This window comes from Papio anubis, chromosome 3, assembly GCF_008728515.1.
Source record: "Papio anubis isolate 15944 chromosome 3, Panubis1.0, whole genome shotgun sequence".
NCBI classification, from domain to species: domain Eukaryota; kingdom Metazoa; phylum Chordata; class Mammalia; order Primates; family Cercopithecidae; genus Papio; species Papio anubis.
The window spans coordinates 120,704,284-120,717,525 of record NC_044978.1 but is presented as its reverse complement, the minus strand read 5'-3'; the positions used below and the strand labels follow the sequence as shown (position 1 = coordinate 120,717,525).

Here is a 13,242-nt window from a genome sequence, read left to right as displayed (position 1 = left end):
TCCCTGGAAGCTCACCACCAGTGAGTACGAGAATTCACACTCTGCCTTCAATTCACTGTGGCTGCCTAACTCTCTCTCTGTCTCTCTGTTTCTGTCTGTCTCTCTCTCTCTCTGTCTCTCTCTCTCTCTCTCTCACACACACACACACATACACACATCATTCTACTATGCCCAGCTAGAATCAGAGCAGGCCAAAGAGAGGGAGAGAAATCCTTACAGACAGGGATACAATTTTAAAAATAAATACTCGGCTTCATAGTAGATTCCTTGACTAGGAATCTAGCCAACTGTTATTACTCAAAATATTCACTGCCCTCCCTAGAGGGGGATTTACTTCCCCAGCCGATGGCCCTCAAGCCTGGCCAAGTGTCTTTCAGAGCCACTCTTTACAGGAGGATTCTCTATCCTCATCCTTTTGAATTTAGGAATGACCATTTACTTTGGCCGATACAATCTGCATGGAAGTGACCCATCTAAGAGCTTGAGAAGCCAGCTCCTGAGAAACCAGGGTTCAGCATGTGTCTTTGTCCTCTGCCACCAGGCTGGCAATACCTAGATAGAGGATACTCCCTCAGCCTGGGTCCTGGAGGCAATGCAGCATGCAGCAGACCTCCGAGGGTGAAACAGAAAAGAAAGCTGCATGAGAAATAAATGCTTGCCATGTAAGCCACCAAAACATGGGGCCAATTCGCCACCGCAAGGTAGTTTAGCTTAACTGACTGAATCAGATGGGAGGTGTGTATACACGTTGGTCTAAGAGCCTTTGGTTCCAAAGCCTAGCCTCTCCCACAAATTCGCTGTAGCAGATTAGCTGACAACTTCTTCCTGCCTCATTTTCCTTCTCTATTACTTCTCAGGTATTTTGTGAGTATAAAGTGAGATAATTGTGTTGACAGTAATTTGAATTGAATAAATTTTAAAATAAAGATGCTGAACAAGCTTCCTGTGCACAGTTGTTTTTGGTCAAGCCTTTTGCCCCCCAACAGCATGTAAGAGTAAATTTAATGAGTACCTTAATGAGATTCACAAAATTTTATACTGGTATGAAGACAGTACTCAAAGAGATGAGATGAATGAAAACAGCATGAAGTCTTAAGGAAACCCTGGCTTTTAACAGACTTTTCTCCTGTTTTCATAAAGTCCAATGAGTTTTTAATTTCCTTTTTGGAGAACACTGATTACCACTTGAAGTCCAAGGTGGAAGGAGTCCTACCATCTTCCCCCCAGCCCCACCACACTCTTCAGGACTCAGTTGCTTACGTCTAAGAAAATAATAACTTCTACTTCTGAATCCCGAGGAAAGGCTCAATGCACAAAACTGGGCAGAGGAAGATCTAGCATTGTCGTTGTCATATGTTGTCACTCCTTCTCTGTGTCCTCCGTCAGTCTTCATTTCCGCTATTCTTTAAAGGTTCAGTTTGGGCATGAAAGGAATCAACTCCCCTGATCTTTTCTCATCTCTCCTACTGAATCCTGAAGAATTAGTAGTCTGCAGATTTTCTTTGTCTTCCTTCAACCAATTTCAAGGATCTGAGATATCTTAAGTTGTGGGCAAAGGGTGGATGGAATATGAAGCATTTAAAGAGTTACACAGTAAATACATGCCTATAAAGATTGCACCGCACAATTGAGTCTCTTCCCACCTACTCAGCCTCTTGTCTGTCCACTCTCCCTACCCAACCCTAATGCTGACGTTCCGGCTACATTGGATTTCTTTAAAAGTCTCTCCCTCACTTCCAGAGTTTGGCAGATGCTGTTTCCTGGCCTTGGAACACTTCCACAACCACCTCCCCATCTCCCTTTCCTTGCTAAATCCTATTGCTTACTCAGCCTATAGAGAGATTTCATGAGAGCAGCAAAGACTGCACTCAAGTACTCACCAACATAATTTCAGCACCTGCATATAGAAGGTACACAAGAAACGTCTGATAAAACAGGTGGGTTGGAAAGCCAAGAATGAGTACTGATGTGTTAGGATGTTGGGGATTATTTTGTTTTTCAATTTCTAACCTATCTATATTATTGTGCCTCGACTTCTATGAGAGAAAAAAAAAACCAATTCTTCCCAAAGGAACGTTACTTATCAAAAACAAGTAGATAAATTTTAATGTTGTGCTATATATTTTTTCATTTCCTTTTTGTACAATAAAAATGAAAAAAAAAAAGAAAAGAAAGAAAAGAAAAGAAAAAAGAAATCACACACAGACAAGAACAAACAAAGCTCCTATTTGTCAGATACCAAAAATGGTCCTTTTGGAATATGGTCTCTTTTCTACCTCTCCACCTCAGCCTGCCCTTCTCTCAATGTTTCACACTCCATCCCACCCAGTCACAGTTCAGCAGGTGGGCAGAATGTGTCCACACAACTGGACTTCCTGTGCCATTTGGCTTGAGCGATGTGCTCACACGCACTGGCATCAATCCCAAAAAGAGGTGGCTCTAGCGCCTTGGCTTTGTCACAGCGGGGAACAGACTTCTGATTTCTATCTCAGGCCAAGCCTGGAACAATGTGAATTTTATTTTAGATCGCCCAGCAAATTCCTTTTAGAAGTTTGTCTCTATCACCTTAGCCCAAGTCTTGTTTTTATGTTCAACAGCAGCTGCATTGATGGGCTGCCAGCAGGCATGAGTGGGTCAGGGGAAGTATTGTTTAGTTGGGAGTTTTCTGTCAATCCAGACTTTTTAAAAGGGGGTGGGGGAGGGTATCAATTATATTGTAAAGTAGATCTCCTTGGGAAAAAGGATAGAAGCTTTAGTTCATTTAAATAATGGTTCAGCTTTGCTGACCCCATTTGAGACAAGTCTAGCTAAGACTATGAAAGATGGATCCCAATAAAATGATAAAATCCAAGAGCGGCATCTATCCCCAACCAAGTTTAGAGCCCTATAAAGAGAAACACAGGCACAGAAAACTCTGTGGCCTGTGCCACAGTCTAAATCCGATGATCATGATCAGTGTGACATCATCATTGGGTAGAGTATAAACACTTGGTCTTTTGGCAATCAATCAAGTAGGCCATCCAAAGCAAGGAAACAGCAGAGTCCCACAATCATTTGTTCCTTTCACAGACATAGGATGGCCCATGCTCAAACACTAAGCATCCACTTCCTTTATTCTAAGATTATTCAAATGGTCACACAGGACTCATTCAGGCACACAGTTTGGTTTCTAGGTAGCAGTTTATACAAGATGGGTTATATTTGCTCAAAAAAGTGATGAAACAGACTAACCACCTAAGAGCCACTATATCAGGATAGTGGGATATGGGCAGTTTTGTTCTTTTAATCAATTCCTTGGGTTTCCTTTTCACTGTAATGTAGACACATCATTTTTAAAGAATATAATTTAAAAGATAAAATTAATCTATAGCTTTCAAAAGATTTTAAAAGGAGAGATTATTGTACCTCAGAAACTTCTTGCATTCCTTAATAACTGCTTATAGAGCCTCAGTGTGTGTAATTTATATCACTGACTAAAAAGTTCTAATTTTTGAAAACCGACCTGAGATGACAGCCCCTTTACTATTTAGGTGGCCCTCCCCTGGACCTTTCTTGGCTCCATTCATGCTTCCCCAGGCACACTGACCACAGCCATCCATCTGGGGCCACATTTTCAAGTCACAAAAATGGCAGTTTTATAACAAGGGAAAATAACATTTTATTGGCAGTACTCCTCCCCTTCCCACACTCCCTGCCCTTGAAGAGGGACCTCGTCTTTAGGAATCGCCTATAATTATCCTCAGACAGATATGAACCTTCACCTGAATCATATTTGCTGAGTCAGCAATAGGCATATAATTCCTTTTCTCCCTAAATGATTTTACACATTTACACTGAAGTCTGTCACTTGAATACACCAAATCTCTCAAACAATAAAGTTCCTGGTAAGAAGAAAATTTCTTGTCCACTGCTATATCCCCAACACCTAGAATAGTACCAGACACATAGCAGGTGCTTAATAAATGGTGTTAAATGAGCAAATAGAAACTTGGTTTTCCATTTCCTTATATGCTCAACAGATAAAAGAGCAGTTAAGTGCATTTCTTGAAGGATATCACAGGGAAATCTCCACCACCAGCAAAGTTTAAACATACTTTTTGTTAGGGATAAAGAAATATTTCTGCACTGGGGAGCAGGCTAACCCAAGTGACCTCTAAAGTTCCTTTCAACTCCTAGAATCTATAAACTGATAAACACCACAGCTTAAGAGAGTCGATCAGCTACATAAAGCCTGATTCTCAAGTAGAGTGAATTGCCATGTCTGTTTAAAATAAAGATAATAGCTGCCCCAGGACTTGGACACAAAAATGCTAATTCATCCAAAATGCAGACACATCCCTTGGGGGTAAAATGTTCTTGCTAATCATCAGTTATACCAGGCAAACAGCAGATGTGCTTCAGGGTCTTCTTAGGGCTAAACCCAAAACCCATCAGTGGGGAAATGGAGAAGCTAGGGATCAAAATTAAAACTGAAATAAACAGTATCACACTAAATTGAAGCTTTTGTTTTGCAGTCAATAACAAATCCACCTAAACGTAACTGAATTTAGACTTGAGGTTTGAATGGTTTGTAACAGAATATATCCATTTCATAAGATAGAAAATAGTGCATTTGACATGTAAGCATTTTTGTCCACTAAAATGTCATATTTACCTGGGATATCACACTCAGATGTTCCCATTCAAGAATATTGAAAATTCAGGGTAAGTTATTCAGATTACATTTTGCTTCAGTCTGGCGGGGAGAGGTAGTTATCGGGAAAGGAGATATGCTCCTGTTGTCCTAAATAACTTTTTTAAAAATCTAATTGAAGAAATAACTAGGGAAACTCCATTCACACATAAATCAACTTTGGAGTGGTTCTTTTCCCTCAGCGCAGCCTTCCTTTCTTTTGGTGAAATCACAGACTAGATAAGGAAATGGGAGGGCCAGAGAACTCTTAACTTTAAAGATGCAGTGTAGATTCCATGGAGCTGTGTCTGAAGAATCTTCCCCACTCACTGACTTTGTTTTAAAGTCATAACTGCAGAGACCACACTTAAGACAGTAACCCAACGAACAAAGTGAAAGGCTTCAACAATTCTCTGTGAAATGTGATCATACATTTTCTGTAGACATTCTAACTTTATAATCAATTCCTAATCACCCATACGTTAGGTTTCCAAAAGAAAAGTCTTCTATCTTTAGGTTATAATTTAATTCCAGTGACAACAGGGAGTGCGCAGAAAGAAGTCACTTCCTCTGTGCATATATACTTAAAAAAATCTCCTCTATTATCTGAAGAGGGAGGTGTAACATAAGAATTCTGTGGGATTAGGCTCACATATGGTTGGCCGACTTGGTGTTGGATATGATTATGGCCACACAACTAAACCTTAAATCCACATACTGTTTCTATTTAACTGACATATATGAACTAATTTATAGAAAATGTGCAGCTAATTATTTCTTCCACCTCTTCCATCCCTCAAGAATGCACCAGCAATAATAGGTGTTACTGAAAAAGACATACACCCCCACTGAATATTTGCATTCCTAAACGCTTACCAATTTCTCTAAAGCAGATATTGTTATTTTAGTTATCTGAATCTACGCCTTGCTAATAGGTATAATGCGGGCAGGGGGAAGAGTAATGTAACCAGATAAATTTGACCTCTATAGACCTCAATTTTCTCACCAAAAAATAAAACGACTAGCCGAGACTATGCAAATTTCCTCAGTAACAATAATCTACGTGTGACCACTAATGATCGAGAGCACAATTTATGTGCAAAAGAAGACCAGAATTCTTAAAAGAGCCATGTCATTAAATCGTAGAGTTGAAAAGGCCTAAAAGACAGTTATGATTCGATATGACCACTGTTGTCTTCTGACTGCAGAAAACGTCTTTGAAAGCACCGCGGGCAGCCGAACCACCAAACCGAATTAGAATCCGCAAAGGGACCCATGAACTTCTCGCGAGGGGGTAGGATGCAAAAGGCGCGCGTATCTGGGGAGGAGTTAGGCGGGGAGAGGGGGAAGAGCCGGGAGCCTGAGAGCACAGCCTTGCATTTCTGGGATTTCCGAGCTTCCAGTATCTCAGTAAGTCTTTCGTCCGTAACTACAAAATCTTCCGAGCCACCACCTGCAGCTGCACAGTTGTGGGAAAGGGAAGAAGAGAAAGGGAAGAGGTGATAGACAGGGAAGGACCTCGCCCGAGGCGCCCCCAAAGCCAGTAAGGCGAGAGTGGACTGTGAACATCGACAAGAAAAGGGGAAAGGGAAAACAGGAGGACTCCGCCTTTCCCACCCAGCTCCGCTCCTTCCAATAAAAAGGAAAGGCCGCCGCCGCCCCTTCCTCCGCCTTTCACTTGGGGATGCGGAGCGGCCACTGAACCGCACCCTCGGAGTCCCGCTCCCCTCCGGCCCGGCCCCGGGGCGCGGACCGAGTCTTGCACCCCAGTAGGCGCGGCGCCTTGGCCCACACACTCGGGGCAAAGGTATCTCCTCCTTCCTACTCTCCTCCCTCCCGCCGTGGGGCACTCGATTTTTCACGCACCCGCCCGCCCTTCCTCTTCCTCGCGTCCTAGCCTCCTCGGCCCGCCGCCCCCGGCCTTTCAGCCGCAGAACATTTCAATCCTTCCACCCACACCACAAGGGAGCCTCCAGAAAACTTTGTGTGTGTTATCTGGGGCTTTGTCCACATCCTGGGCAGGGCTCGCTCACCCGGGTGGATGCCCGAGGGTGTCAGGGATCTCACAATGCGCCGGGGAGGCCACCACGGAAATCCCACCCCTCTGACCCGCTTCTACAGCCGTACCACACGCAGCGCTTCAGCTCGCAATTCCCACGCCCTGAGCGCCCCCTCGGCGCGGGGGAGACAGGAGGAAAGCCCCGAACCCGGCGCCCTTCTGGCTGTCACGAGGGAAGAGGTGCGCCGGGAGAGGGAGGCGGCTGAGACACGCCGCGCCTCAAAGAATCATTTTAAAGGGAACAGGAGAGGGGTCCTTTTTCTTTCGCATCCTCAGAAGAGGGGCGCGACGAGGCGATCCACTGTTGCATCACGTAACTAAGCCCCTGGGCTCCTCACCCCGACCCCAGACACGCGCCCAAATTCGTGCACACACCCACAGCCGCCGCCGCGGGGCCGAGCCCCCGCCCGGCTCCCCTGTGGTCCCCACCACACCCGCCCCAGAGCAGAGACCACCCGGCGCCCGAGGAGCAGCAGGCGAGGCCCCAGCACTCACAGACGGTCTCCCCACGGCCACGGCCATCGCAGCTGCGGCACCGGCTCCGGCTGCGCCCGGGTGCTCTCCGCCGACTCCGGCTGCTGCTAGTGCTCCAGCTCCGGCTCGCCTCCCTCGCGTCTCCCTCGCGGCTGCGCTCTGCTCGCCGGAGTCCCGCTCGCAGCCAGCGGCATCTGCTCCCCCCACGCCGCCGCCCCTCCCGCTTTATTAGAGCAACATGGCCACCCGCCTGGAAGGGACCATTCGCTTCCCCAGGAAGGGGTGTGAGCCTGCGCGCCGGGCCGCGGTGGTGGGCGGGAGGATGGTGGGCGGGCTCCGAGTCCGGCTCCGCTTGCCCGGGCCGCAGGGTTCGCCCCTCCGCCCCAAAACGACCCTCTCCGCTGCCATGAGATGCCCCCAGCCTGTGCGCTGGCCGCCACTCCCCGCTCCATCAGGTGCCGGAATCCGAGTAAAAGCCTGGGCGCGAGCTCCTAGCCCCGGGGCCCGCCACGCGCCCCACGAAGCCAGCAGCTCCAGTGGCCGCCGGGAGAAGGAAGGGCGGCCGGGGGAAGACGGGTCGCAGGGACAACACCTGGCGGAAAGTTAGCCTTGGACTAGCACGCCCCACCTGGAGAAGCCGGCCTGGAAGGGGCTGCGAGCCACCAGGCGGAGCGGTGGGCGACCGAAGTGCGGCTGGGCGGGACGCCACGTCTCCGCACTGGAAGAATTGCCCCTCCGCAAGTCTTCCCTTCCCACGTGGGGGCCTTCCAGGCCGCACTCGGTCGCCCACCGCTCCCCCTGAGAAGGGAGACTAAAAGACAGGCATCTGGAAGCTGTCACTGTGGCGCGCGGGCGGACAGGGGATTCCACTGGAGAGGAAGAGGCCGTAGTAGTCGCTGCTGCCTGAGGCCGACCCAACCGCCGCCTGCTTGGGAGGAAGAAAAAAAACGCCCCCGCTGAAGAATTAAGGCAGCCATTGGTTGCTCTAGAGCGTAGGGACCGAGGCCTCCCCTGGGTGTCACTGGAGCGGTCACACGTGGGGGATCAGCCGACTTCGATCGCTGGCGACAGACCCAGCGACCCGGAGGCGTGCGCGCTGGGGCTGCGGCTGGAGGGCGCGGCGACAGCACCAGGCGGGTGGCTCGAGTGGGTGCGACTGTAGGCGCGTGGGACTGGGAACTCCTCCGGCGTGGGGAAGATTTTTTTTCCCAGTTGGAGTGTTATTGCCTGTCTGAGGGGCCGGCAGAATGGCCAGGTCCCGGTGCGTGTGGGGCAGCGAGGTGTGTCAGATAAGCTGTGGATCCCCTCGGCCCCTCGTGGGCCGGAGAGGGGGCCCACGACAACAAGGCGATTGAGGACAGCGACGGACAGAGCGGGGAACCAGTTGGGTGGAGAGCACAGGCAAAGTGTGGTGAGGAGGGAAGGGCTGTGATCGGCCCTCGGGACGACGCCCCCAGGGACAGCCTGGCCTCCTGAATTAGGGAAAAGACAAACCGTCTCTTTAGACTGGGGCGCCTCAGAGTCTGACCTGAGTCTTCAAACACCCAGATCCCCGGGGGCCTTGAGTCTCCCTGTCCCGCTGGCCTTGCCTGGGTGGGCCTCAAGACTCCCGACGCCCCCGCAGCCTTGGGCTGAGGGTCAGTAGTCTCCGGGAGCGAGTCTGGCTGCCGCGGAACTGATACTGGTTTGCGCCGGTAGATAGGCGAGGGGCTCGGTCACCCCGTCTGAATTCCACTGGCAGGACAGCTGTGGAACTACCAGAGAAAAGTCCGGCCGTGTAAGAAAGGTGAGGGGCGGCGCTGACACAGAGCTTGTTTGTTCAGTCTGTGGGCGGACTCAGACGTGCAGAGCACCAACCTCTTCAATTTCTGCCCTCTAGACTCCAAATCTTTTGAAGTTAGGTACCACCATTTTATGCCAAACATACAGTAGGCGCTCAATTAGTGTTGAATTAAGATTACACATAAATGGGCCGGGCGCAGTGGCTCACGCCTGTAATCCCAGCACCTTGGGAGGCTAAGGTGGGCCAACATGGTGAAACCTCGTCTCTACAAAAAAAATGCAAAAGTTAGCCGGGCATGGTGGCTCTTGCCTGTAGTCCCAGCTACTATGGAGGCTGAGGTGGAAGAATCGCTTGAACTCCAGAGGTGGCGGTTGCAGTGAGCCGAGATCGCACCAGTGCACTCCAGTCTGGGTGACAGTGAGACCCCGTCTCAAAAAATATATAATAATAAGATTACACACAGATAGGTGCTGTGCAAAGGGAGGGGGAAGACAAATACTTTTTCTTCTGCAGCTCTGGTACATGGTCATTTTGTTCTTTCTCCATAAGGAGGATCAGACAGCAGCAGCACTGCCCATGTACCAGAGGCCTCCTGTAAGGCCTGGGAAAAGAGGGCTCCCCACACCGCCAACCGGATGTAAGGGCAATTGCAAAGGAACTGTGTGTTATCTTCACCAGAACAGACTGTAGAATTTATTAAATTTTTATTTTGTACTTATTTATTTTGTGAATGTATATGCTATAAGCTCATCTGCTTAGATTACAAGAATGTCAATGCCCTACCTTGGTGGGTAGGTTAGTTTATTCTAATCAGCACAACTTAACGTTACATATTCCAACATCTCATTTGGGATGTGAGGATGCTATGGGCGGGGGATAGATATTCTGGCATTGCTAGAATATAGGAGCCTTAACGAGAGAGTGGCAGAGTGGGGAGAACCTGGCACTTAAGCTGCAGATGATCACTTATTAGCTTTGTTATATTAAATAAGTTAAACTTTCTTCATCTCATTTTTTTTCTATTGTAAAATAGGGTAGTAACAGTGAGTCCTGGTAGAGGACATGTTCTGTTGGCCAGATCCACTCTCCAACCTGCTGTCTGTCCTTTGGAGCCTTAACTCAATGGACTTTCTTTCCCTCTACCTTCCTCTTGAGTTAAGGCACTGGGAAGCAAGAGCAATGGAACAAAGAGGAAGGAGCACGGTTATTTTTTCCCCCCTGGCTCCCTTGCTATGGCACCATGGCAGGCTGGCTGCATCCCTCAACCAAAGGAAGCAGCCAGTATCCCTCCCTAGGGTGACCCAGAGTAAACTCCTATGGTTTCCCTTCATTTTGCACACACCTTTGCAAATAGTCTTTTTATAAAACTCTACTCACATTATCCAGTAGGAATGTAACATCTCATTCCTTCACAGAATTGTTTTGAGAGTTAACTGAGAAAATACTGTATTATTAGTGTTAGAATTACCTATAATTTCCATCCAAACTGAGAAACTTTTGAGATTGGAAAAAGGGGGTTTGTGCTGATAGTAACGATCCCAGGACAATAGGAAAAACAAGGACTTATGGCGACCCCAGCTATTATTGCCGGTAAACTCTGCTTTAGACATGTTAAGCAATCAAGAAGTGGTCGTACTATCATGCTTCTGTCACTAGACTATGAATGTCTCAAGGTAAGAGTGCTTTTTTTTATCTATTAGCTTCTGTCACATGGCCTGATATATTCAATAAATTTTGAGTTGGAGATGAGGGTAAAGGCTAGGAAATGAATGATTTTTATTGCCATACTAAGGTAATGAAGAGTCAAGGAGGTCTTTAAGCAAAGAAAATTTGCATTTTAGAAAACAGCTACAGTGAATATTTGACATTGTTAGAAATCTAGGGTCTATTCCCTTTTTAATTGAACTCCAATTTATTTGGAGAGCTTTTCCAATGAATGTTCCAACTTGGTAAAAAGTAAATGCCTCTTAAAAAAGAGGTTCCGGGCCAGGCGTGGTGGTTCATACCTTGTAATCCCAGCACTTTGGGAGGCCAAGGTGGGTGGATCACCTGAGGTCAAGAGTTCGAGACCAGCCTGGCCAACATGGTGAAACCCCATCTCTACTAAAAATACAAAAATTAGTGGGATGTGCTGGTGCATACCTTTAATCCCAACTACTCAGGAGGCTGAGGCAGGAGAATCGCTTGAACCCACAAGGTGGAGGTTGCAGTGAGCGGAGGTCTCACCACTACACTTCAGCCTGGGTGACAGAGCCAGACTCCATCTCAAAAAAAAAAAAAAAAGTTCCTCGCCGGCTGTGGTGGCATGGTGTAGTCCCAGCTACTCAAGAGGCTGAGGCAGGAAGATCACTTAAAGCCAGGAGTTTAAGGCTGTAGTGCGTTACAATCGAGCCTGTGAATAGCCACTGTACTCCAACCTGGGCAACATAGCAAGACCTCATGTCCAAAAAAAATTAATTTAATTTATTTTCAATAAGAAGCTCCTGAAGAGACTTTCCATCACACCCTTCCTTTCATCACCACAGTACATACACTCTAAGAAAGTATGTGATCTAAGCCTGGCCAATTAGATACTGTTACATTTGAATCTCGAATCAAGTGACACAAAGACAATACAAATTGTTACAGTTTATGCAGGCCGTACATTATTTTTTACTTTTTGGCAAATTGTTACAGTTTATGGGGTCTATAATTTATTTTTTTATTTTCTGGCTTAAGTTATCTAGGATTCGTTTCTGTGGTTTACAAAGAACCCTAAGATTAGATCACTCTTGACTACCATAAAAATGATTAATTATAAAGGGATACAAGAAGAACAGGAGGCTGGGCACAGTGGCTCACACCTGTAATCCCAGCACTTTGGGAGTCCAAGGTGGGCGGATCACTTGAGGTCACAAGTTCGAGACCAGCCTGGCCAACATGGTGAAACCTCATCTCTACTAAAATACAAAAGTTAGCCAGGCATGGTGGCAGGCACCTGTAATCCCAGCTATTCAGGAGGCTGAAGCATGAGAATCACTTGAACCGGGGAGACAGAGGTTACAGTGAGCCAAGATTGCACCGCTGCACTCCAGCCTGGGCAATAGAGCAAGACTGAGTCTCAAAACAACAACAACAACAACAAACAAACAAAAGCACACACACAAAATGGGTTAAGTTAGCTTTTGCCACTTTAATTTTGGACAGTTTAACTGACAACAGATCCTGAACTCCTTCTGCAACATAATACGTAAAAATGTTCAATAAAATGTTGTAAAAGACATCTAGATTTGAGAGGAAAAAGTAAAACTCTCTATTCACAGATAACACAAACATACAGAAAATCCTAAGGAGTCCACTAAAAAATCATTAAAAGTAATAAATGAACTCAGCAAGTTTACAGGATACAGGAGCCACTGAAATTCTGATAAACATGGATAGGCAAAAACTTTGAAACTGTCATTTATAAACTCACATAGGCTCCAGTGATTATCCCTTCTTTTCTTTGTTAAAAAATGCATTTAAAAATCATTCTAGAAAATTGCTAGGCAATGTTAAATTTACCAATAATTCTCTGACTCTTCTTTGCCCCTACCACTTTTTATCTCTTTGAAAATCAAGACAAGATTTGCCCCTCTTCAATCTTTTGACATTTCATATTTTTCTCTGGCTTCTGGAAAGTGAGTAATTACCTTTATGGTCACTTATGAAGTTTCTTTCATGGATCATTCATTTAGGCCTGGAAACTCATTTAAAGCAATTGATTGCTTGTTTGCCATGCTGGATGTTAGTAGCCTTTAAGTCATGCTTATTCTACCTTTTTTCATTAAAACAGTCTCTTTGAGAGAGGAGACAAATAAATTAAAACTTGAGTTTTACCTTTTCTTTGTCATGTGATAGCATTGTCATCAGCACCAAGCAGTAGCTTCCATCCTTTCTTGTTCAGCCTCCTGTGGCAAATATTACTTGAAAAACAAAAAATAAATTTTTAAAAATGTCTTGGTATTCTTTTTAAAGGCAAAAATTATCTAAGCCTGCAGGGTCATTTCCATTCTTATTGGCTGTGCTACTCTTTAAAGCACACTCTTTTAAAAATCTGATTGCAATAAGTACGTCCTGTGTAGTGACATGCTCCTTAGAGTAAGATTGGCCTGCTGGCCACTCTGTTTGGCAGCCAGCCCTGGAGCTGGGTCAGTTCCCCCTGGCTCTGGCATTGCTCCTTCTCAGATAATTCCTTTCTCCCTGTGGCCAGTCATTGTGGTGACAGCTATTATT

At 46.4% G+C, this 13,242-nt stretch overlaps 1 protein-coding gene across 12 annotated transcripts in view; it reads right to left on the bottom strand.

Annotated features, from left to right (window-relative positions):
• SEPTIN11 (septin 11) overlaps positions 1 to 12,918 on the bottom strand; it is a 95,245-nt gene extending 82,327 nt beyond the window's left edge. For 7 of the 12 annotated variants that reach the window (XM_031664526.1, XM_031664530.1, XM_031664527.1 and 4 more), the window contains exon 1: positions 12,847 to 12,915. In XM_031664526.1, coding sequence (XP_031520386.1) covers positions 12,847 to 12,876 — 30 coding nt within the window. In that variant the 5' untranslated portion in view covers positions 12,877 to 12,915. Of the gene's footprint in view, positions 1 to 7,226; positions 7,449 to 7,833; positions 7,851 to 12,846 lie in introns of those variants that run through there. The other 5 variants (XR_004182785.1, XM_031664534.1, XM_017958755.2 and 2 more) reach the window with 5 other exon arrangements.
• Positions 12,919 to 13,242: the final 324 nt, after the last annotated feature.